Raw genomic sequence first — 25,964 nt, 5'->3', positions numbered from 1 at the left:
CGCTTGAAGCATTCACTTATCTATGCCAAGAAATTTGCAAGACTTCTGCCTGGCCAGTGAACTAGAAGAGGCCCATATTTGTGCCAAAGAAAGGTGATCCAATGGAATGTGTAAATTCTCAAAAAAAAATCATTAATATCACACACAAATAAAATTTTGCTGAAAATAATTCAAAAACAGTTGCAGTAGTACATCAACAGGGAATTGCCAGAAATTCAAGCAGGATTTAGAAGAGGACATTAAACAAGGGATATCATTGTTGATGTCAGATGAATCTTGGCTAAAAGCAGAGAATATCAGGAAGATGTTCACCTGTGTTTTATTGACTACGCAAAGGCATTCAAATGTGGATCATAACAAACTATGGGTAACATTGTGAAGAAAGGGAATTCCAGAACACTTGATTGTGCTCATGCAGAACCTGTACATAGACCAAGAGGCAGCTGTTCGAACAAAACAAGGGAAGACTGCATGGTTTCAGATCAGGAAAGGTGTGCATGAGGGTTGTATCCTTTCACCATACTTATTCAATCTGTATACTGAGCAAATAATCTGAGAAGCTGGACTGTACGAAGAAGAACAGGGCATCAGGATTGGAGGAAGACTCATTAACAACCTGCATTATGCAGATGACACAACCTGGCTTGCTGAAAGTGAAGAGGAGTTGAAGCACTTACTGAGGAAAATCAAAGACCACAGACTTCAGTATGGATTACACTTCAACCTGAAGAAAACAAAAATCCTCACAAGCAACATCATGTAAAAGGAGAAAATAACATTTAAAAAATTGCTAACAGATAAAAAAAAAAACAGATATTAAGTGGCAAATTATAATTGTTTACATTTCCATTTTTCTTCTCTACAAGTGGGTTTGAATGCCTTCCTCTAATTTTTTTTCTTCCCCCTTTAAGTAAAAACACACCTCTCAGTCTACATCGCTACAGTAGAAGGGAACTCAGCATGCACCTGAATGCAAAGAAGTCACAAACCAGAGAATGGGGATACAACAGAGGGGATGCAAATGAATTCCAAAAAAAAAAAAATTTTTTTTTTTTTGGAAGGGCAAATTCTTTCTTCTCCCAATCAGATTCCATTTTTCTGGGAAATACAGAGAACACTGTGTGAGCATTGATTCAGCATCACCCTCATGTAGCTTCCTTAAACCAAAGGAACTCTAAAAGAAACGGGTTCTCTAATAAGTTCCTTTTCCTTTACATGTACATATGTTGTCCAGAAACCACACGGTTTCCTGGAATTTTAGTCAAGATTTCAAACATCTCAAAAATAATTCCCAATACCGAAGGCTTTGCTGAACAAGAGGATAGCTGATAAAAACTTGTATGAGAGGCAAAAAATTAAAGCACAGGAAGTACATAATAAAGTAATACCACAGTATGCTGACATTCACAGTGCAGTGGTAGAATTCTTGCCTTTTATGAGGGAAACCTGGATTGGATTCCCAGCCGCCCCAGTTCTGTCAGTGGAGGCTTACATGTTGCTATGAGGCTAAATAGGTTTCAGTGGGGCGTTCAGACTAAGATGGACTAAGAAGAAAGGCCTGGTGTTGTGCATGGAGTTACCATGAGTTGGGGGCCAACTTGACAGCAACTAACAATAACAACAATGTGTCAAAAATCAAAGCGGAAATTAAGTTTGAGATAGCTTCCACAAATAACTGCATTTGTTTTTCTAAGTTTATTCTACTAAGTAAGTACTGATCACTCTGATTTATTCATTTTTCCTCACCGGAAAGATGTACAAATAAAATAAGAGTAGAAGCACATTAAAAATAAGATATAACGGCATAAAAGTGAGTGATTAAAAGTCCTTGTTCCCACAGCAACTACGTGAGTGTATTTGTTCCACAGGCCCCACCTTACACATGCATCTGTTTCTTGCCATTTACTAAATCTGAGGAAACAGAAGGTAAACACACTATTAAATTTACTACTAAATTACATACAATTTGAGGCCAGCATGTTACAGTTGTCTAGGCAATAACAATCCTACATTTCCCATGGGAAACTGAAGTAATTTCTTTATGTGTATATTACTCATATTATACATGAGGGTAAAAGAGCCTTCTTCTCCCACAAGGTGTGCTTGAAAGTGTGATATCTGTGACATAATCTGAACAATGTCTTTTGTGTACAATGCTGTTATTAGATATCTTTAAAAGAGATGTTTCTCTGGGTCCCAGGAAAGACCAAAGTCTCTATGAACAAAAGAATAACAGTTTAAAGAAAATCTTGTCTGTTAAATCAAAGGCAGACAATACTGAGAAGAACAAAAAGGTCTGAGTCAGTTCTAGGTGGGGGCCAGAAGATTCTAGCTACCCTTTGGTGAGAGTTCTTGGCCTTTTCCACGACACACAGACTAGAATTAATCCGTTGCCATCAAGTCAATTCCCACTAATAGTGACTTTATAGGACAGAGTAGCACTGCCCCATAAGGTTTCCAAGGAGCGGCTGGTGGATTTGAACTGCTGTCTTTTTAGTTAGCAGCTGAAGCTCTTAACCACTGCACCATCAGGGCTCCAGACTAGAATTGGAAGGGCATTAAAATGAAAGCTTCATGAGAGTAAGGACCTAGAAACCAAAAAATCCATTCTCGACAAGTCGTTTCCAAATCATAGCAACCCTATAGGACAGAGTAGAACTGCCCCATACAGTTTCCAAGGAGAGGCTAGTGGATTCAAATCACTGACCTTTTGGTTAGCAGCCGAGCTCTTAATCACTGTGCTACCAGAGCTCTGAAGGACCTAGAGCTGGGCCTAATACCTAGTGGAGTTCAATAAATACCTGCTAAATGAATGAATACACTTCTCAAAGAATCAGAAGAAGTTGAACATATAATAGGCCAAACAGTAGATTCTAGACTGAAGGACTTCTGGAAGACTTTTTCCCCAAGCTGAACAAAACTAAGCTGTGTATTACCCTTTTTTACCTGCCTACCTCTACATATTCTGTGCCTGCTGAGTCCTTACATATACAAGGAGTTTCTGTTCACTCTTTAGCCTTATTGAAGCGTGCATAGCTGCTTGACTTATCAAGTCAACAGATACGAGTCAAAAGAGAGAGAACTGCAAAAAAAAGTGCCATAAGTTCCACAGCATTGACAATAAATGGCTGACGCTGTTTGTCACTGTATATAATTCTAAAGTTAAAATAATAATAAGGTCATTTTTCAGTAGAAACACTACGAACACTCAAAGCAAAATTCAGGCATGAAAATGTCATTAGAAGAAAACAATAAGGGCCATCATGGAACGTTTCTGGTTCCCATGGTGGCATTTGTAGCTCACACACTTGGCTGCTAATGGAAAGGTTGGAGATTTGAGTCCACCCAGAAGCACCTCAGAAGGCCTGGTGATCTACTTCTGAAATAATATCAGCCACTGAAAACTCTATAGAGCACAGTTCTACTCTCACACACACAGGGTTGCCATGAGTTAGAATTGACTCCATGGCAGATGGTATATATTTAATGTTAAATACATTCCTCTAAGGTTTTGGGGTGGCACAAATGGTTAAGTGCTTGACTACTATGCTAAAAAAGGTTGGTGGTTCAAACCCACCCAGAAGCACTTGGAAGACAGGCCTGGTGATCTGCTTTCGAAAGGTCGCAGCCTTGAAAACCTTATGGAGCAGTTCTCTGCCCAACTGGGATTGCCAGGAATCAGAATTGGCTATACAGCAACCAACAACAACAAGGGCTTTAGAGTCTTTTAAGAAAGAAAATAAGCCAGATTTATTTTCTTCCTAATTTGTGATATCCAAAGACATATTTTCTAGTCCTTTTGACTGTCCTGACTACCAAAAACAGGAAATAGATATTTAAAATAACTGAGTTACTGCTGATTTTATCTCATTCTCTCAGCTTGATGAAATTTTAATAGACGATTCCAAGTAACTTATTGTTCTCCATACCCAGGCATATTTACTTACCATTGGCGGACAGCCCGGTACTTTATCAATACAATAGTCCATCATTTTCTCAATGCACAGAGAAGACATAAAGAAAAAATTGATGTTTTATTTAAAGGTACCTCGATTTCTCTTTAACAAAATGGGTGGGAGTAATAAGAAAAAAAGTATTATAAGTTAGCTGTATCCTTTACCATCCACTGAGAGAGACATATATTTACCCATTTGTTCACCCAGAGGTGCCTTGGAAGAAAGGCCTGATGAGCTACTTCTGAAAAATCAACCGCTGAAAACTCTATGCAGCATACTTTTACTCTGACGCACTCGTAGGGTCACCATGAGTCAGAAGATACTGGACAGCAACCGGTTTGGTTTGGCTTGGTTTTATACAACCATACACAAAGGCAGATACACCACCAAATGCCCCTAAGCCTCCAGCAACCAACACACACCAGAAAAGCACTCAACAGACACAAAGACACAGGCCTTCAGAGAGATACCTGAAAGGAGCAAAAGAGAAATGTGTATTCCTTGCAAACAACAGAGAGCTACTGGAAGGACAGGCAGTCAGCAGCACACCCAAGCACACATTCCAAGGCCAAGCAACAACAGAGGAACCCCGCTGGAGTGTGACTGTGTGTGTGTGTGTCCTTCTCTCTCACACAGGCACTTACATACACAAACGTCCTTTCTCAGTCTCTCTCACGCGCACCTCCCGCCCCGCCCTGTTGGCTCCGCCCCCTCTAGCCCCGCCCCCGCGTGGGCTCCGCCCCGGCGGCCCGGGCGGGGTGAGCCGGTGACAGAAGGGACCCGACCGGGCTGGCACTTCTGGCTCCCAGGCCGGTGGGGCGGGCTCTGCGAGCGCCTGTCCGCGGCGGGCGCGGCCGATCCTAGGGCGGCCCTCGGGCGGCGGTCGCTGCCTCGCGCGTCGCAACTCGGCCCTCCGGCGTCCGTGCCCGGCGGCGGCAGTTGGCAGCGGGATGTGTTCGGCCGGGCAGCTGCTGCGGGGCGGCGATGGAGGCGGCGGCGGCGGCGGGGAACGCGACGAGGACGGGAACGCGCTGGCGAAGCGAGCGGCGGCGGGGAGCGAGCCGGAGCCCGGGGCGAGCCCGCGGCGGCAAGAGCGGCTCCCAAAGGAGGATCACGACCAGGTGAGCCCGGGGAGGGGCGGCGGAGGGAAGTGGCCCGGCCCCGGCCCGGAGCCCCAGCCGGCGGCGGAGGGTAGTGGCCCGGCTGGCCGGCCGCGCCTCGGCTCTGCCCCTCTTGGGGCGCTTGTCGCCGCGGCGCTCGGGGAAGCCGCCCGGAGGAGCGATTAGACGGCGCGTCCGGGCCGGGCTGCAGGTGGCGCGCGTGCGAAGGGAAGTTCCGCCCCGGGGTCCGGCAGCTCGCGGTGACAGACGGCCCTGCTACGCCGTCGGGCAGGCGATTCTCGCTCGGGTCGGCGTTCCAGGCTCTGTGGAAATGCCTCCCCATAACGGTCACCTACGGGAAAACCTTACATATAAAACTTCAGGTTCAAATCCGTATCCCTGTGCCGTGTTTTAGGGGACGTGCTGCTCCCCTCGCCCTCCATCTTGCGTTTCTGAACACACACCCAGACCTGCGGGAGTGAATAAATAGCGTGTCTGTAAGGTGTGGGTGCCTTTCTCTAGACGGTGCAGTCGGTGCCTGAAGGCATGTGTAGGAGCGAGTGTTACAACAGACAGAGACTCTCTGAGCAAGGTCTTCACATGGTGGAAAGAAAGGAGATCTAAATTTGAGTTAAAAGGTGGAAACGTTTGCGAGAAATTATCAAAGGGAAAGAGTATAAGAGACCAGCCATGCTAAGGGAAAAGAGAAGCTGACTAATTTTTGAAATTCCCTGAATTTGATCTCACTAAGTAAAGTGTGACAGTGGGCATTCCAACACATTAAATGTGTACAATATCAGGCAAGAAGTTTAATGAAAGAAAGTGAAGCGCGTGGGCAGGAGAAATTGAGTTACATGTGGGATGAATTTTCACCAGCAAATACAGTAATTAGACCTTCAAAAATTCCTGAGATAAGTCAGCCTTCATAATGCATTAAGGAGGAGTAATTCAAATGATTATTTGCCTTTACTAGAGCCTGTACTGCTGGGATAATCAGTTGATACCTGTCTCCTCTCATCATCCTTCTTTCTCCGTTTGCCCTTTTTGTCACATTTCACAACCTTGAGTCTCATCGCTAAATGCATTAACAGATAAAGCATAACTTCTATTATTTCAATAATATAATTTCAACATATAATTATGTTACTTAGGAAACTGAAGGAGTGAATTTTTCATCCATGTGATAATTTAAGAGATGGTGACTGAAGCAAATAATTGGTAGCTAGGAGATCTTTCTGATTCCCTTCCTGGTGGTTTTCCTGTGTTAACTGTACCATGACTCAGTAGTTAAAGGACTTGGTTTCCTTTTACCTTGCTTGCTCAACTGGAAAAGTGAAGAAAACACCCCACAGGAACTCACCTGGGAGAGGGGGGTGAAGTTTCCAAAGTAAATTTTCAAATGATTGTGAGGGGTTGTCTTAGGCTTCACATACGTGTGTGTGTGTGTGTGTGTGTGTGTGTAAACCCATTGCTGTAGAGTCAATATTGACTCATAGCCACCCTGTAGGACAGAGTAGAACTGCCTGGTAGGGTTTCCAAGGAGTAGCTGGTGGATTCCAGCTGCTGACATTTAGGTAAGCAGCTGAGCATTTAATCACTGCGCCACCAGGGCTCCACATATATGTATATATATGTAGAGAGAGAGAGAGTTATTTCAAGGAAATGGCTCACACAGTTGTGATGGCTGGCAAATCCCAAATCCCTGGGTCAGGCTGGAGTTTTCTCCTGACTCATATGGTTGCAGGGCTGACGAACTCAAAATCAGCAGGTTGGATGGCAGGCTGCTGGCTCATGGAGCTGCAGGAGCTGGCAAATCCCAAAATCTGCTTGTCAGGTGACAGGCTGCTGGCTCACATCCCAAGAACTGGAGGTCAGATGATAATGAGTCAGATGTGGGATCAAGGCAGAGAGAGAGTGAAAAAGACTGGGAGAGATCCATAGATATTGGATGCAGGCCACACCCCCAAGGAAACGCCTCTTACATCAGATCACAAAATGGAGGATACTTACATAATACTGAGAATCATGGCCTAGCCAAGTGGGCGCATAATATTAACCATCACAGGAATCAGGTAAAATACTTCATTTAAACTTCTGTGGATTTTGTACCATCAATAGCTCTGGACTTCCAAAATTGTTTCATACAAAGAAAAAGAGCAAAACGAAAAAGAAGGAAACATGTATGCTATTAAAAAAGATATCAATTTGCATACCCACTTCTTTCTCTTTCATTGTGTGTTGTAAAAATTCATTTTCCTGTTCTCTTTTGAAAATGTTATTGCTTTTACTTTATTTCATGACCTATTTATGTACTCTAAGCTTTTTTTTTTTTTGGTTTTGGGTTTTAAGCTTACATCCACAATAATTAAAATTTATGTTTTAATTAGATATGCTATATTTCTTCTTACATCAGCACCAAAGAACTTCTTATGAATAAGCCAAAAACAAGCAAAAATTTGGTCCAACCCAACCCATTGGTGTGAGAAGCAAATTTTCATGATAAATCAGCTCTTGGGGATGCTATCACAAAGATTTCTTTTGTAGCCTTTTTTCTGGGTTCTGCAAGTGAAATTTTTAATTTTTGTATACTGCCTTGCAATGATGATTGAGATAACTTTCCAAAAACCAAAACCAAACCCACTGCCGTCGAGTCGATTCCGACTCATAGATAACTTTATAGGTATAAAAATATTTGAGGAAAAGGTAAATGAAATTAACAACTATCAAACATAGGCCAAGGAGTCATTTAGTTTTTTCCTAAGGTTGATGGGGCTGCGGGTGTTGTTCACTTATTTGTTTTGTTGATTATTTTAAGGACATAGAGATTCCAAATTACAATGGATACAAATGGATTATTTTTGAAAAATTGGTTTGTAGGTTGGTTATTTAGAACTTAGAGTAAAATTTCCCATAGAAACAAGATAAACAGAAACAGAACCAAAACTAATTAGCTGGAAATGAGGCAGAGGCCATCTTCCTGCTGTTCTTTCTGCTTAATATTCTCATTCGGTGTTCCAGAACCTTAGTAGCCTGGTGCATGTGGAGAGGGACTTGTGGCAGCAGGGGCCTCTTCACATCTTGATCAGGGCTATGGTGGTGTGCTCTTGAACTCAGTAACTCCGGGAGCTTTTGCCCCTCTAGCTCTTTCAATGATTTTGTAAACATTTTATTTTATTTGTATTAAACCCCTTTCTCTTTCAGTTTCCATCACAGAGAGTTTTTTCCCTGCCCCATATGTTGATTAAGGAGGTTTCTGCCTGGGCTTTTCCCCAAGCTAAACGCTTCCGTACATACATCCTTGCCTTATCACTGATTTCCATCCCCGTCTGAAAGATTCCTGTCCTTCCCTCAACCTGGAAGGCTCTTGCATTAGCTTAGAGTGCCTTATCAAAATGTATCCATTTTTTAGTATTTATTTCATATAATACTGAAATATTGATATTAATAGAGGTATTTTATTAATAACTAAGGTATTATAGCCATACTACTCCATCTAAGAGAAAACAAGTTCCTCTGTCCTTCTTTCTAGGTAGGATGATTGATGAAGGAGGCCTGGTTAAAATCAAGTAGCCTAGGGAAGGAAGGGTCAAACCCACTAGATTAAAGAACCATTTCTGGTTTGAAGTCGGGCCTTTAAGAGAGATGAGCAGGGAGAAAAGCAACTGTAGGGAACACCCAAGGAACTGAAGGAGCAAGGCATAACTATCCCACATGCATGTTGATAATCATGTGTATGAGAGGTGATCCCATTGTGTCCAGGACTGGGAGAGCCATTGTGGGTTTATGTAAGAGATTCTCTGCCCTACTGACCAGCTGGGAGACTAAATACCAGTCCTGTTACTACATGACTATAATGGAATGGCACCTGCTTAGGTGTGGCATAGTGTACAGTTCACAACCTGGGTAACTTAAGATGGCCCTACTTACCTAGAGTTTGGGAGGTCCCCATTATCCTTAGGTTGACTTTGGCTTTATGTTCTTTATTATTATAAAATTAATACATACTTTGGAAAATAAAGAAATTGAGAAAGATGTAAAGAAGAAAACAGTAGCATTTGAAATCCCATTCCAGGTAATATGTTGGTATCAAATATATGATATTACTATATTCATATATCTATCCCTGTGTGTGTGTGTATATAGATGTGTACATTTATACTTTTGACATATTTAACACAAATAGAATTTAGCATTTTGTTTTATCTCCTAACATATTGTTGATTTTCTCTTTGCTACCAAAAATTCTTTATAAAACTATTTTTAGGGCTGCCTAACGGTCCAGTCCCCTAACACTGCACATGTAAGTTGTTTCCAACTTTCTTTTATAAATAATGTAATGAAAATCTTTACTTGTAAATCTTTGTCCACAGTCCTACCTTGGAATAGAGTCCTAGAAGTGGAAGAACTAGGTCTTCAAGAGGCCTCTTGAAAATCCTAAAGAATTGCATTTAAGAAAGGTTTTATCAGTATACACTTGCAGCACTGATGTGTAAGAGTGCTGATTGGAAACCAGCCATGCCAACTTTGAACAGTATAATTATAGGTTAATCTTTGCCAGTTTAGTAGAAAAAATTATGTCTTGTTATTATAAGATATTGCTAGAGAAGTTTACTAAACCATTCGTATATTTATTGGGCATTTGTATTTCTTTTTAATCAGTTCTTTGACCATTTTTAGCATATTAATGTTTTTCTTAATAATTTGAAAGAATATTAAATTATAAAGACATTAATCCCTTATTTCAAATTGATTTTAAATGTTTCCATTTGCTATTTACATTATTATTTTGTTTGTGATATTTTTTATTTAGAAATTATTTATTTTTATGTGGTAAATATATAGGTAATAAAACATTTGCCAAGAAATGCTTTAACTTTTTATTTGCCAATGGAATTTCTTTTTTTGGTAATTTCATACACCCACAAAACACACACATGTACCTACACATACTTATATGTTTGTTTAGAAAAGTCTTTCTAATCCTACAGTCAAATATCTACCTATATTTTCTTGTATATGTGTTTTTATGCTTTTCTTTTTGAATCTTATGTGTTAATCTCTTTTGAATGATTTGTTGGATTGTATGAAATTGGGAGCTAATTTTTTTTTTTTTCTAATCATTGAATAATCCATGTTCTCCCTTGCTTCATGATACTTTATTGTAGTTATAACCCTGGTGGCACAGTGATTAAGACCTCAGCTACTAACCAAAAGGTTGGCAGGTGAATCCATCAGCTGTTCCTAGGAAACTCTATGAGACAGTTTTACTCTTTTCCCGTAGGGTCACTATGAGTTGGAATCGACTTGACAGTGATGGGTTTGGTTTTATGGTTTGTGGTAGTTATATATACTAAGGTCTATATTAAACTTTTATACCTTTGTTAGTATTGTAGAAGGGATTTCTTTTTTTTCCCCTCACATCATGTTTTCCTCTTGTTGATTTCTTGCTATTGGGTTTTATACATGTAGTTTTTAACTGGCTACCTTTCTGAATTATTTTATTAATTTTAACATTAATACCTCTTAGACTTAATTCTTTTGCATATTCTTGTAAATAATCATCCTGTCTATAGATAGAAACTCTGATGGTACCAGTGGTTAAGAGCTATAGCTGCTAACCCAAAGGTTGGCAGTTCAAATCCATCAGACGCACCTTCGAAACCCTATAGGGTAGTTTTACTGTGTTGTCTAGGGTCCCTATGAGGCAGAATCTACTCAACGGCAATGGGTTTGGTGGTTTTGGTCTATAGATAAGAATAATTTTGCTTACTTTCAAATGGTAATGCTTCAGTTCATAATTCATACCTTTTATAATGCCTGGAACTTTCAGAACAATACCTAGCTCATAGATATTTGTTAAGTAAATAAGTGAAGGAACCTCTATAAAAGCATTTACATAAGTATGTTTCGTGAGGTGAGCTTGGAAAAAGAAACAGGAGGGACGGAGGGTTCTATGCTTACTTTTTGATCTATCATTAGACAGATGATTAACAGCACAGATTCTAGATTCAGAATTCCTAAGTTTAAATCCTGACTCTGACATTTACTAACTGTAAATGGGCAAGTTCATTAACCTCTCTGAGCTTCAGTTTCTTCATCTGTATAATAGGAATAATAATTGTATCAATTTCATAAAACTGTTGGGAGGATTACATGAGTTAATGATATACGTAAGGTGTTTAGAGCAATTGCCAGCACATATTATGCATATAAGTATTACCTGTGATCAAACAGTCCAACTTATTTTTCAACTAGACTCCTAACTGAAAAGAATTGTGAGAAATGTAATTTTTAAGTTTTCCAGCCTCTGCAGTTAGAGATGTACCCTAGGCCATAAGTGGAATAGAACTGTGCTTGTCAACTTTAATGCGCGTACCAGTCATCTCAGCATCTTGTTAAATGCAGATTCTGATTCAGTTGGTCTGAGGTTGGGCCTGGGATTTTACATCTCTAACCAGCCTCTGAGTGATACTGATACTGTGCCCATGAACTACACTTAGATTGGCAAGGGAATAGAGGATAAGCAAGCCAATTCACTGTATTCACCATACTTGTTGTTTAACCTAGTATCAGTAATATATACAAGGAAGTTATTCACCTGTTTCCCCAAAAGTGTATATTTGAACTCTTCGTAAGGCACGAGGAAGCCAACACTTTTCCCCCAGGCCAAATGATTTGTACTACAACCTGCAACTAACTAGTACTACAGCAGGCCAGAATCCAAGTCTCCCAACTCCCAAACCAGTGTTCGTTCCATATATACAAAGAACCCTCCCACATGATGTGAGAACAGAGACTTTGACAAAAGATATTCATTTAAATCCACCTCCTTTTTAAAAGCAGGTTGCAGGCAATCCTATACTTGAGTTTAGGTGAATTCAGCCCTCAACTTAATCTCGTTTTGTTCCTAAAGATACTCCAGTTACTAGAATAACTAGGAGGATAATTTTGACCATGGTAAGCATTTTTTGTTCTTTTTTTTTTTATCATTATCAGGAGTGGAATCTCTAAATCAGTGCTTCTCAGCTGGGAGCAATTTTGCCCCCCAGGTGACATTTGGAAGAGTCTGGAGATATTTTTATAATCAAGATGGCAGAGGTCTTCCTGATGGGCAGAGAGGCCAGGGATGCAGCCAAACATCTTAGAAATGCACAGAACAGTCTTCCACAACAATGAATTATCCAATTCAAAATGTCAATAGCAACAAAGTTGAGAAACCCTGATCTGAATATATAAGGGTTACAGTGATTTGAGTTGTCAAGATAATTACTCTGCTAATAGATACTCCAATGGATAGGTTAAAAAATGTTTATTTTCATGATGCATACATTCCAAACAGGTAATTCCCAACAGATCTTTTCTGTGTCACTTCTTCAACAACTCCTCATTTGTGACTTTCTCTATTTCACTCTCCCTCTCCCATTCCTTTTCTGTCCCTCTTTGCTACTAATCTCCTTTCTATTGCTTCCTTTTGTCTGTCTCATTACTCCATTTTCTTTTATTCTTTTATCTCCACCACTTCTCCATCCATCCCCTCCCCACTTTCCATTTTTCTCTCCTTTTCAGAAGCTGAGCATTATAGAAAAATGAAAAGTTTTGGAATATGGCAATTCTAAGTTTGAGTCCTGAATTTACGTTATTAGCCCTGTGATCCTAATTACTTAATCCCTCAAAAACTCAATTTCGTCTTTGTAATGGATATAAGACTACTCCCCTCTTAAAGTTCTTATGAGGATTCAGTGAAGTATATAAGTATATAAAATGCATAGCACAATAAATACTAGCTACTTGTTCCTCCCTCACCTTCTCTCTTTGTCATCTTTTTCTCTTATTCCCTTCTGCTTTTTCCTCTCAACTAACCACATTATAGAACTATGTTTTTAGTACAGGTAGGTTTCAGATTTACTGAATATTATTTATTTATTGAATGAAGTATTAACAGTTCATAATCTAAACATCGGGTAAATTAAGTGTTTTATATTTATCTAAGACAAAGGTGAATTCCCAACCTAAATTATATTGCTTTTTGTGTATTCAGTTTTTTTGTTTTGTTTTTCTCTTATGGTCATTAACCGTTAGTAGGAAAAAGAGTGCCTACCTGCCTTTGTAGACGTTATTCTCAATTTTCTATTCAAAAGAAGTGGTATATTAAAAAAAAAAAAAAGAATTAAGGTTAGAGGGAAAAAACTAAAAGTACCATGACATCAGCCTTGCCATGAGAGACAGAAGTGGAAACTCTGTATCTCTATCCCCATCTTCCTGAGCCTTAGCCACAGTACCTTCAGTTTTGCTAGTCTCTGGAGTTACAGTCTTATCTTGTAGTAGCAGCCACATGTCTTCAAAAACCTTAAGGGTCCCTACTAGTTGTGTTTTGACTCATTAAGCATGTGTATTTTTTTATGTGTGGGGGATGGGGGAGTGCTTAAAGGAATTGATAAGACATTCTAAGAGAAGTTTCATTTGAGCAGAGAAACTCAATTTCCAACGGACTTGATGCAAAAGATACGTTCTAGCTTCTGATCTAATTTTTTTCCCCCATATCCAGTGGTGGGGGGTTGTTTTGCTTTTTTCATTTAGTCTCATTCTTAACTGTGCCTTTTCTTGGCATGGAAAGAGGAAATGGTTGACTTTTTTTTGTTGTTGCTCTTTTCTTATGGCAACAACTGTAGCTTATCAGAGTTCTGATCAAAAAGAAAGCATGGTGCAAATGTTTTGAACTTCATGGACAATGAAAAATAAATTTATTATTAATATTTAATATCTAAACATAATGTTTAAAAAATTAAACAAATTTCCATTTATGCTTTTCACTGTATTTCCTTTGATAGCTTTGTTTCTAATATGTGTTTGAGATTTTTTTACATTTCCTCTCCAACTAATCAAAAAAATTGATTTTTATTTTTTATTCTCCTGATCAAAATTTTACTTGCATGTATACACCCTATCTGCGGGGACAAGAAATTTAAGTTTAATGTCTTGTGAATCGCAAATCCGTGACTGTGCTTGAATTAATGTTTCCTCTTCTGTAGTTTTCGGAGGTAAACACATAGCAAAAGTGAAATTGTCACGGGCTTATAAGTTGAGAATTGAGAGGGAAAGTCATTTTTAAGGGAAAGATGTTTGATTTGGGCTACTTTCAATAGGTAAGCTTTTCCGGCTACTTGTAGTACCATCTAGCAAACTATCCTGCATAAACAAAAAAAACCAAACCCAGTGCCGTCAAGTCGATTAAGACTCATAGCGAACCTATAGGACAGAGTTGAACTGCCGATACGGTTTCCAAGGAGCAACCGGCGGATTCCAACTGCTGACCTCCTGGTTAGGAGCTGTGGCACTTAACCACTACGCCACCAGGGTAATCCTGCATATGCAACTTGATAATGTCACCAGAGACTTAATTTTTTTTAAGTAGATTTTAGGAAAAGTACAAATAGAGCATTTTTTTAACCTGCAGTTTAATCATATTTTTCACTTTATGGCCTACTCTTATCTATCATTAGTTCAGACAAAGCACTTCTCTTATTTATTTTTTTCTTCATATACCCATTTCCTTCCCCTACACTAGACAAATGTTTTAATATATTTGCTAGATAGCCCTGAAGTTGTGTGTATCTCTTTAAATACTTGGGGAGGGGAGAAGGGCTGTGTATGTTTGCAGTTGTAATTTATGGTTTTTTAAATAATGATCATTACTGATTAAAATGAAAACAAATTTTAGTATTTTTCAATTTATAGCCATTTCAAAATTAATTCATGAACATTTGATTTTATCTATCCACCCAAAAAGCTTTTTCTTCCTTTATTGGCTCTGCATAATTTAGTGGGAGTCAAGTGTTCAAGACAATGCTATAACTTTGCATTTAGTTGTAAATGATAAGCAAGTTATAAGTCATATAATTCTACAATGTTGCAGTTAGGTAAAGCTTTATATAGTTAGTAAATTTATATATATGACATACAATTTTTGTATATTTTGCAGGAAGTGAAAATTGCAGCCAAGTTACATTTTGTTCTTGTTAGGTGCTGTCAAGTGGGCTCCAACTTGTCTCAGTTGTCTAGTGTTGCTATAACAGAAACAGCACAAGTGGATGGCTTTAACAAGCAGAAATGTATTCTCTCACAGTTTAGGAGGCTAGAAGTCCAAATTCAGGGCGACAGCTCCAGAAGAATGATTTCTGTGTCAGCTCTAGAGGAAGGTCCTTGTTATCAATGGCCCCTGGGTGTAGGAGTTTCTCAGCGCAGGGACCCAGGGTCCAGAGGACATGCTGTGCTCCTGACTCTTCTTTCTGGTGAGAGGAGGTCCCTCTCTCTCTGCTGGCTTCTCTCTTTTATATCTCAAAAGAGATTGACTCAAGATACAACCTAATCATGTAGGTTGAGTCCTGCTTTGTTAACATCATAGAGGTTAGGATTTACAACACATAGGATAACTACATCAGATCACAAAATGCAGGACAACGCCACAGTGCTGGAAATCATGGCCTAGCCAAGTTGGCACACATTTTTGTGGGACACAATTCAACCTATAACATGACTCATAGTGACCCTATGTACAACAGAACGAAACACTGCCCAGTCCTGGGCCATCCCAGTCATTGCTATGTTTGAACCCATTGTTGCAGTCACTGCGTCAGTCTGTCTCATTGAGGGTCTTCCTCTTTTCTGCTGACCTTCTACTTTACCAAGCATGATGTCCTTCTCAGGGGGCTGCTCCTGCCTTGTAACATGTCCAAAGTACATGAGATAAAGTCTTGCCATCCTCCTTTCTAGGGAGCATTCTGACTGTACTTCTTCCAAAACAGATTTGTTTGTTCTTCTGATAGTCCATAGTATATTCAGTATTCTTTGCCAACACCATTATTCAAAGGTATCAATTCTTCGTAGGTCTTCCTTATTCATTGTCCAGCTTTCACATGCATTTGGGGTTACTGAAAATATCATGGCTTGGGTTGGGCGCACCTTAGTCCTCAAAGTCACATCTTTGCTTTTTAACACTTTAAAGAAGTCTTTTGCAGCAGATTGGCCCGCTGTGATATGTCATTTGATTTCTTGACTGCCGTTTCCAAGGGCATTGATTGTGGATCCGAGTAAAATGTAATCCTTGACAACTTCAGTCTTTTCTACTTTTATCATGATGTTGCTTATTGGTCCAGTTGTGAGGATTTTTGGTTTTTTTATGTTGAGGTGTAATCCATACTGAAGGCTGTAGTCTTTGATCTTTATCAGTAAGTGCTTCGAGTCCTCTTCGCTTTCAGCAAGCAAGGTTATGTCATCTGCATATCACAGGTTGTTAATGAATTATGAGTTATAGTGTTGGCAAAGAATATTGAATATACCATGGACTGCCAGAAGAACAAACAATTCTGTCTTGGAAGAAGTACAGCCAGAGTATTCCTTGAAAGCGAGGATGGCAAGACTTCTTCTCGCGTACTTTGGACAAGTTATCAGAAGGGACAAGTCCCTGGAGAAGGACATCATGCTTGATAAGGTAGAGGGTTGGTGAAAAAGAGGAATACCCTCGACAAGTTGAATTGACACAGTGGCTGCAACAATTAGCTCACACACAGCAACGATTATGAGGATGGCAGTGGATCGGGCAGTGATTCATTCTGTCGCACCATAGGGCACTATGAGTCAGAACTGACTCAAGGAACCTAACAACAACAACAACAAAGTTAGGAGTATAAATTGGTGCAGTGCTTCTGGTGGGCAATCTGGTATCAGTCAAATTCACGAAGTACATACTATTATTACTCCTACGTTAAAGATGAAAAAACTGCAGCACAGGGAGGTAAAATAACATACTGAAAGTATCACAGCTAGTAAGTTGCAGAGTTGAGCTTCAACTCTATGCTTAAAGCCCAAGCTCTTAACCACCAAGCCAGTGTTGGGCCATGAAATCAATTTAGTGGATTGTGGATAGGTTAGGATAGGACAGGATAGAATAGAAATTGTCAGAGTGATCCCACATAGTATGAGTGCCATTTTGTGGAACTTTAGTTTGTATGTACTGGGTTGGGATATAAAATATATCTCTTATTGTGGATCAAAGTGCAAATCACTGCACTAACACAGCCAGCTTATTTCTATCTCAGGACCTCAGCCTGGAACTCCTTCCTCCAGACCTTTCCTTGGCAGATCTTTATGTCATTGCCTTAACTGTTACCTTCTCAAAGATCTCAACTCTGACTGCTTTATAGAAGGAACAACCCCACCCTGTCTTCTTCTATTCCATTACCCTCTTTTCTTTTCCATACCTTATATCACTATTTGAAATCACCTCATTTATTCGTTTGTTAACATGTTTGTTTTCTGTTCTCCATTCCTCTCCCATTCTCTTCCCCACCCCCCCCCCCCACACACACACAACATAACCTCCATGAGAGCAGAGATCACATCATATGGCAAGTGCTTCAGGAAATTATTTCGGCATCTCTGAGCTAGTATAAAACTTCTCTGAGCTTCTATCGAAACTCCTCTCTAAAAAGACACTGCTAGTAAAAATCTGAATTTATATCTTTGCTGAAGCAATATGGCTTACCAGGAGAAATTACCACGACAAAAGTGAGCTTTGAGGAGGGAAAAACTTGGTCATTGTGTATAGTAGGAGCATACTGTCTTGTTAGAATCAACAGAAAAGAAACTGGTGGTGTTCGTTGTGCACTGAGCTAAAGACCACCGTAAGGTTTGTAAGAATTTAGACAAAGATTAGATTACTTTTATGCTGTATTTAAAAACCACTGCAATATAAGGAAGATGAAAGGCTAACAAACATAGGAACTTAGAATGTTACCTGGTATTAATTAATGTGCTTGATCTAAATTTGCGTTTTTTTTTTTTTTTTTTTTCCTGAACTGAACATAGAAAAGATAGTAAATGAAGCCCAGAGCTAGCTTAAGTTAAAATTCAGACCAGCCATTTCAATAATGGCCATGCTAAAGGATACTTTTTAAAAAAGGAGGCGGTGGGGGGGGTAAAATCATAGCTCTCATTAAATATAAAGTGAACGTTAAAGATATTGTTTATCTCACTATTAATGAAGGAACCAGGTAAATGTTACACATGTTCAAAGGAGAAATCAAAGAACCAAATATATGTACAGAGAGAGAGAGTAAAGAAAATGTTGAGATGAATTTACAAATAGACATGGAACTGGATTTTTCTGTGACGGGGAGGGAGGTGAATTTAACTGCCACTGGAACAGAATTTGTTTACATGTCTATCTGTAAGAATTAGTTTGCATTGCTAGCTATCTATAATTTACAGATTTGTAGAGCAGCTCGAAGGTCATGAAGACTAAACAGTGTTCTAAACAATGCATAGTTTTTCATTGGAGATACTCAGTTATCTTTTTTGCTTATACTGAATGAGGATATTGAGGGTACCTCATCTCTCCCTTTACAGTGTTGTGCTCTAGAAAATATTAATTCTGTTCTGATCTTCTCCCATGGAAATACTGAATGCATACATTTAGTGTACATGTAAAAATGCATAGTTTATACACATGTAAAAAAGCATGGCTTGATTTCCTTTTCTTAGTTCTTTCTGTTGAGGTATATAACTAAAATTAACCTGATGCTAATATGACTGCTGAAAAACAAATTTTGATGAGAACAAGATTGCTGCTCCAGGGATTCCATATCTATGTCAAGTTTTTATTTAGCATACAAATCCCAGTTGGTTGTTCATGTGATCCTAGCATATTTTTCCACGTGTTGAGTGGTCATTGGTTTCAGAGACAACTTTTGGGTTGTCTACTGAAGAGTTTCACAGGAGTGAAACAGATGTAGTTTAAGCTTTTAAATTTAAAGCAGGGCAAGCATGAATGATTTCTTCATAGAGAATTAACCATTTAGCATGACCATCACTGACAGCAATAAAATTACCCAATGTAAAACACTTGAGAATAAATTTGTGAAGAAAAAAATTAAAGTACCAAACTTCTTCCTTTGTTATTTGCTATGTAGAATTTATTTAACAGTAATATAATTAAAAAAATGCATAATGACTCTACCATTTCTAGATGATAATATTTTTCCCTTGAAATTTAAATGATTAGTTGTTTGGTTATCAATGTCCTTGGGTACTCTGTACTTGGCTGTTTTAAGACACTAGTTGCGCTGACAACCTGTCTATGTAATGAAGGTATTTTCTTTCTCCACTTACATCACACTGAATGTCAATTGCTTTAATAACTGATTGTAGTCATTATATTACAGACTTTTTTTGTACTTATTATTTGTTTGTTTCTTATCTTTCTGGCTAGCATATAGTTACCAGATAGCTTTTTAATCCATTCATTCAAAAAATATATTCAGCTCCTATTTTCCAGTTTTTTTTTTTTTTTGTTCTAGGTACCAGGTATACAAACGAACATAAATCTCTCCCTTCATAAGTCTTGCAGGTCTGTAGATAAGAATTATTTTGCATTACTATCAGTAGTAGGGAGAAAGGAACAATGAATAAATGAACAAGTACATCAGTGCTATGGAGAAAAATAAAAGCAGGGAAGGGGGATAATGGGTGTGGGATGGGGCTGCTATTTTAAATTAGGTGGTAACAGAAGGGCTCACAGAGGTGATATCTGAGCAGACACCTAAAGGAAGTGAGAATTACTCATTTGACAGTGCCCCTCCTTTTGCTTTGACTCCCCGAGAGAGCATAGCCGAACCTGAAGTTCAGTCTTAGTAATCGTGATAACTTATATCTCTCCTGAACCTAGATTCTCAGTTTTTCTCACCCATCCCCCCCTTTCCATTCTCTGTTTCTTATTATCATTTTATTCGTTTGTTCCTTTGCGGAAAGATGAGAGGAAAAGGTCAATTAATTACGGACTTACCTCAGTTCGCAATTTTTTTAAGTGAATTTCTTAAGGAGAATTAGGTATTGTATCTTATAATGAGTTTGTTTAAAGATTTTGCTTTCTTCTTTATTTTTAATACCTGGCTCAGTTCCTTTGCACTAAGAGATTTTGAGGTTTGATTACCTGATATGAGGGGGCGAGGACAAGAAGTATAGATGTAAGTTACCTGTAGCAAAGTGCATTTTCAAAAAAGGCATTTTCTGATAAACTACAGAGTCCTGGGGGGGTGCAAATGGTTAGCATACTCAACTGCTAACCAAAAGGTTATAGGTTCAAGTCCACTCAGAGGTGCTTTGGAAGAAAGGCCTGGTAACCTCCTTCTAAAAATTCGAGCCATTAAAAGCTTTATGGAATACAGTTGTACTCTCACACGCGGGACTGCCATGAATTAGAATCTAAGTTTATTGGAAAAAGCTCAGAATTTGTAGTCAGAAGATTCCTGGTTCAAATCCTGGTTGGTTGTCTGACTCTCAAGAAGTCACTTGACCTCTAAAGCCTAATGGCACCTATTCTAAAGAGTTTTTGTGAGAAGCTAATGCTTGGAATATATGTGTTTAACAAGTTTATTGAACAAAAGGCTAATAAGCAAGTGAAGTTAGAAAAAAAAACTTTTTTATTTAAAAATGGGAAAATCAAATTAAAACTACAGAATTTTTTTCTGAAAGATGAAAAATATTTCACTAATTTTCTGTTAGCCAAGGTGTGATTAAAAATTGAGTCTTCAGCATATAAACCATATAAGCATTAATTAAATCATCATTGTTATTAGCTGCTGCCAAGTCGGCCCCTGACTCATGGCAAATCCATGCACAATGGAATTGGACTGTTGTTACGCATAGGGTCTTCACTGGCTGAGTTTCAGAAGTAGATTACCAGGTCTTTCTTCCTAGTCTGACTTAGTCTGGAAGTTCCACTGTTCAGCATCGTAACAACACGCAAGCCTCTAATGACAGACTAGCGGTGGTTGCACTTAAGGTGCATTGGCTGGGAATCCAGCCTGGTTCTCCCATATGGAAGGTGAAAATTATGCTACTGAACTACCACTTCCCTCAATTAAATCATTAGATGAAATCTCCATCAGGAAAGAATATAAAGTAAGAAGAGAAGATGGCCTACAAATAAGCCCCTGAGGAGTTCTAACACATAAACTCAGAAGGAACAAACCAGCAAAGGTAAACCAAAGAGGATGAAGGAGGTGAGGACATTTAGAATGACTCTTAGGCTTCATTCAGACTTGCACTGCTGGGCTACTATTCATTCAAGTAGGGGACCCTAGATGAAGACCCAAATGTAGGACAAATAGTTTTGAGTTTAATATTAGGCATGTTGAGTTTGAAGCTCCTTTAAGACATTCACGTAGAAATGTTGAATATGCAGTTGAGCACACAAATCTGGAATCAGAAGTTACCTGAGCGGAGAATACTCAGAAGAGTAAGAAGAAAACTGTGAATCTTTTATAAAAGTACTCATCTTTTTTTTTTTTTTTTAGTAAAGAAGAGTGCAGCAGTGTTTTAATGTGGCGATTTGGGTACATATCTTTCCCCATATATTAAGCAGCTTAATAGCAGAGAATATGGATCATTTATTTTGTATATCTCACAGTACTTACTTTGCTTCTGGTAGGAATTTAATTATTTGTTGAACTAAATTGGCTGAAGGGTTTTGCTTATTTGTTTTGATTTTTTTTTTTTTAACAAGACAGCATATTCTGTGAGTCAAGTTTTGTGAATTATCGGAGCTAGAGTTCAGTAATCAAAGATTAATGATACTCAGGGAGAACATGGGAGACATCAAGAAACCAGAGTGTGGTTTCCTGAAAGTAAGCAGCTATCAGTCTGGTAAGTCACAAAGGCCTGCAGGCTTACCACAAATAAGGCACGACGCATCTTGCATAAAGTACAGGTGCAAAACTTTCTGAGACGAGAAGATCATAACTTTGGAATGTAACTACAAGTTTTATCATATAAGCTGAAAACTTCTGGTCTTTCTCACTACATCATCCTGCACCTAAAATTAAAACAACTAATAATCTTCATTATAAAATATGGCTGCTTCGTATAGATAGACTGCTTTTCAAAGAATTTCTTCCATAAAAAATGTCATAAACATATAGTTTTCTTTACCTAAAGACTAGAGTACTGCAGATTGTTTAGTGCCATAAATAAATATTGAAAAATAATTAAACTTTTCCCCTCACTTAGTCCAAGTGATGGATTGATAACTTAATAGGCATTTCATTTAATAAGAATTGCACCTGTTAACCCATCGCCGTCAAGTCGGTTCACACTCATAGTAACTTATAGGACAGAGTAAACTGCCCCATATGGTTTCCAAGGCTGTAAATCTTTATGGAAGCAGATTGCCAGATCTTTATCCTGCAGAGCACTTGGTGGGTTTGAACTGCACCTTTTGTTTAGCAAGTGAGCACTTAACCGCTGAGTCACCAGGGCTCTTTAAGAATTGCACCAAAAACCAAAACACCAAACCCATTGCCTTCAGGTCAGTTCCAACACAACAATGGTTATTTCAGAGCTACAAAGAAAAGAATCAGGCAAGTCACTAGGTTTGACAAAAAGTGCAGCATACAAAACAAGAAGCTCTTAGAATGCAAGGCATAATAGACAACTCCCCAGCATCGTTATATGAATGGCATTTTCATAGCTTTTTGAAAAATTGTCAGATGCGTAAGTACTGTTAACTTCTTTAGGAGACAAATTCTATTACAGATCTGAGTAAGAAATTAATAATGAGAAGTTAATTTTAAAGACAACTTAATTCTAACAAGGATGGTTCATATATTTGTGTGGGTCCATTAGACATACCAACTCCGTGGGTAGCACAAGTGGTTTGCCATTGAGTCGATCACAACTCATAGGGACCCTACAGGACAGAGTAGAACTGCCCTATAGGGTCTTCAAGGGTATAACCTTTACGGAAGCAGACTGCCACATCTTTCTCCCGCGGAGTGGCTGGTGGGTTCAAACTGCTAACCTTTTTGTTAGCAGCCAAGCACTTAACCACTGAACCACCAGTCTTTAGCATTTGACTACTAACCTAAAAATGGAGCAAAAATGGGCTAAATATGCAACCATTTATATGAGCAGCTAAAACTCATAATGCTTCTTCCTCAATAATTTTGATGTGTTTGTCTTCCTTCCTTCCTGTGCGATACTGCATCCAGTTGGTGTTTCCCAAATATGGTACTCCTGCCCTTCATAAGAAGGTAACAAGTTCTTTTTCAAAAAAGTCTTCCTTGTGAGAGGCAGAGTGGGATGGTGGAGAAGATGAAGTAGAGCAAAATCTCAGTTACTTTTTGGAAGAAGAATTTTTAGTGACTCAAAATCCCTCCAAAACTGACGCCCAACCTGCTTCTTTCTATCATTGTTCTTCCTCCTTCTTATTGTCACTTCATAATAATATTCAATCAAAAATTCTGTTATCAGTAAAGGTAACCTTTCCATGGTCATTTTGCACATGCTAATTTATTGTTCTTCTCAGTCATTATTAAACATATACTACTAAGGCAAGAAATTTCATGAAAAAAATGTGGTGGTTTTCTTGCTAAAGAAGATACATTTTCTCTCTTAATTAGAGGTGGTTGGGAGGAAAAATCTGCTTCTGAAGTATTCTGTGTGCTTAGTCCTTATACCAACTTCTGTTGCTTTCCTTTTCTTCTGGAAGGACAGGAGTGGGATTAAGAGTTAGAGGTTGATTTTGGTGTTTATTTTTAAGAAAATTTTAAAATCCTGGCCAAATAGTAAGAATCACTATTGAGATGAGGTACTATACTGTACAGAAGGCCAAATGTAAACACCACAAAACCATTTTTAAATAATTTATTTTTGTTTAATATAAATGAATCAAAGCAAGTTTAACTGTTTGAACTGCTGTCAAATACTGATATATTAAAGTAAATAGAATGTGAATAATCATAAGATTGAGTTTATAATTATAAGAAAGCAGGTAGTATAGGATTTTAGAACATGGGCTTCAGAGACAGATTGCCTAAATGTGTGTCTACTTCACCAGTTACTATATGATTTTAACTAGATTATGTAATCTTTCTTGCTCAATTTCCTTATTTCAGGATAATAATGATTCTTATTTCATGGAGTTGTTTTGAAGATAGCAGTACTTAAAACAATACTAGACACATAACAGATATTTAATAAATGTTAGCTATTGTTTTTATTAATAAACCCTGTTGCCATCAGGTCAACTCTGACGCATAGCAACCTTACAGGACGGAGTAGAACTGCCGTGTAGGGTTTCCAAGGAGCACCTGGTGGATTCAGACTGCGGACCATTTAGTTGGCAGCTGAGCTCTTAACCACTGCACCACCAGGGCTCCTTTATTAATAAATGTGTTGTGAAATTGGTTAAAGACTTAATTTAAACATTATTTAGTTCTTGTTTTCAAGGCTTACACATTTCAGAACATCCCTATATAAAGCCAGACTTTGAGATGAAGAGGAATAAAAAAAACAAGAAATGAGTCTTTGCACATGACTGAATGCTGAAGTAAAGATGTTTTTGATAACCACACACTCAGTTTGTGGTACATCAGTGCTTTAAGCACCTATCCTGTTATATAACAAGACAAAAGCAGTTAAACATTTTTAAGAACAGCATCTAACAGGCAAATATTTGAAACGATTGCACTAATTTTTTTTTTGCCAATTCTTCTGATAAAATTTTTTTACCAGATCAACTCCTTTTTTGACCTAAATGCCAAGCATTTTGAACTATTAAACACTTGTCACATTATACTCTGAAATAAACTAATTTGTATATAAATCTTAACCTCCGTATTAGACTGTTAGCTTCTTGAAGTTAAGGATGTAGTCTTATTTATCTAATACATTATAGGCATCAGGAAAAAAAATGTTTATTGAATTGGTTCTATAAAGTGAAAATGATTCTACAGTAAAATAATCACAAGTGTTATGTTGAATATTAATGATAGCATAAGGTAGTTTTCTTTTGTTTTTATGTGTATTAGTATGTTTGTCTTTATTTTCTTCCTCCTGGACTGCCAGTTATTTCATGTGGGGAGTAAAAAAGAGAAGATAATTTTAAGGCTCACAGAGCATTCTTGATTTACTTCTAACAACATTCATGCGTCAGTTAAGAATTTTTCTAGAGGACTGTAAATATTGGTAGAAAATACTTTGATTATGCTAAAAAGTGTTTTAAAGAACATATTTGAGTGTGATATTTAATATAGTAAAAGCAACTAAGGGAAAAACAGGACTATTCTGAGATTAGAATTTCCAGTTAACTTGCCTTACCAGAAAACCAAACCCTTTGCTGTGGAATCGATTCCGACTCATAGCAACCCTGTAGAACAGAGTAGAGCTGCCCCATATGCTTTCAGAGGAGTTCCTGGTGAATTTGAACTGCCTGCCTTTTGGTTAGCAGTAGTAGCTTTTAACCACTGTCCACCAGGGCTCCAAACTTGCCTTAACCAAAAAAAACCAAACCAGTTACCATCGAGTCAATTCTGACTCATAGCGACCCTATACGATAGAATAGATCTGCCCCATATGGTTTCCAAGGAGTGCCTGGTGGATTCGAACCACTGACCTTTTGGTTAGCAGCCAAAGCTGTTAACCACTATGTTACCAGGGTTTCCTAAACTTGCCTTAGTCTTAATGAAAAACATGAGTTAATTACCAGCTAAAATACTTGGTAGGCTGTCCTGAGCAAAGAAGGGAAATTGCCTACTTAATGGTGGGTGTGAGAGGACGAGGAAGGAGAAAATGGAAGCCATTGTTTTTTATTAATTTAAACTTTAAGTATAAATAAAGTTATATTTATTTATATAAATCCACATATATTTATAAAATATATTTATATTGATATGTAAGGTTTTTTTTTTCCTATGTTAGAAGAACTATCTGATTAAATACGTCCTCAAAAGTTGAATGGTACCCAGAATTTGACCACCACAGGACATATAAAGAATAAAAAACACTCTTTAAAATGTTTAAAGTTTCAGGACTGATTCAGAAAACTAGCAAATCATAAGGGTAAAGGACTCCC

The 25,964-nt window shown here is 38.3% G+C and overlaps 1 protein-coding gene across 1 annotated transcript in view; it reads left to right on the top strand.

Annotated features, from left to right (window-relative positions):
• Window positions 1-4,891: 4,891 nt before the first annotated feature.
• The window catches only part of FAM241A (family with sequence similarity 241 member A), a 61,300-nt gene continuing 40,227 nt past the window's right edge, over window positions 4,892-25,964 (top strand). The window contains exon 1 of the mRNA XM_003410400.3: window positions 4,892-5,077. Coding sequence (XP_003410448.1) covers window positions 4,907-5,077 — 171 coding nt within the window. The 5' untranslated portion in view covers window positions 4,892-4,906. The remainder of the gene's footprint in view (window positions 5,078-25,964) is intronic.

Source organism: Loxodonta africana, chromosome 5 (assembly GCF_030014295.1).
Source record: "Loxodonta africana isolate mLoxAfr1 chromosome 5, mLoxAfr1.hap2, whole genome shotgun sequence".
NCBI lineage: Eukaryota > Metazoa > Chordata > Mammalia > Proboscidea > Elephantidae > Loxodonta > Loxodonta africana.
The sequence above is the reverse complement of the archived record's forward strand: the minus strand, read 5'-3'. Positions and strand labels throughout refer to the sequence as shown.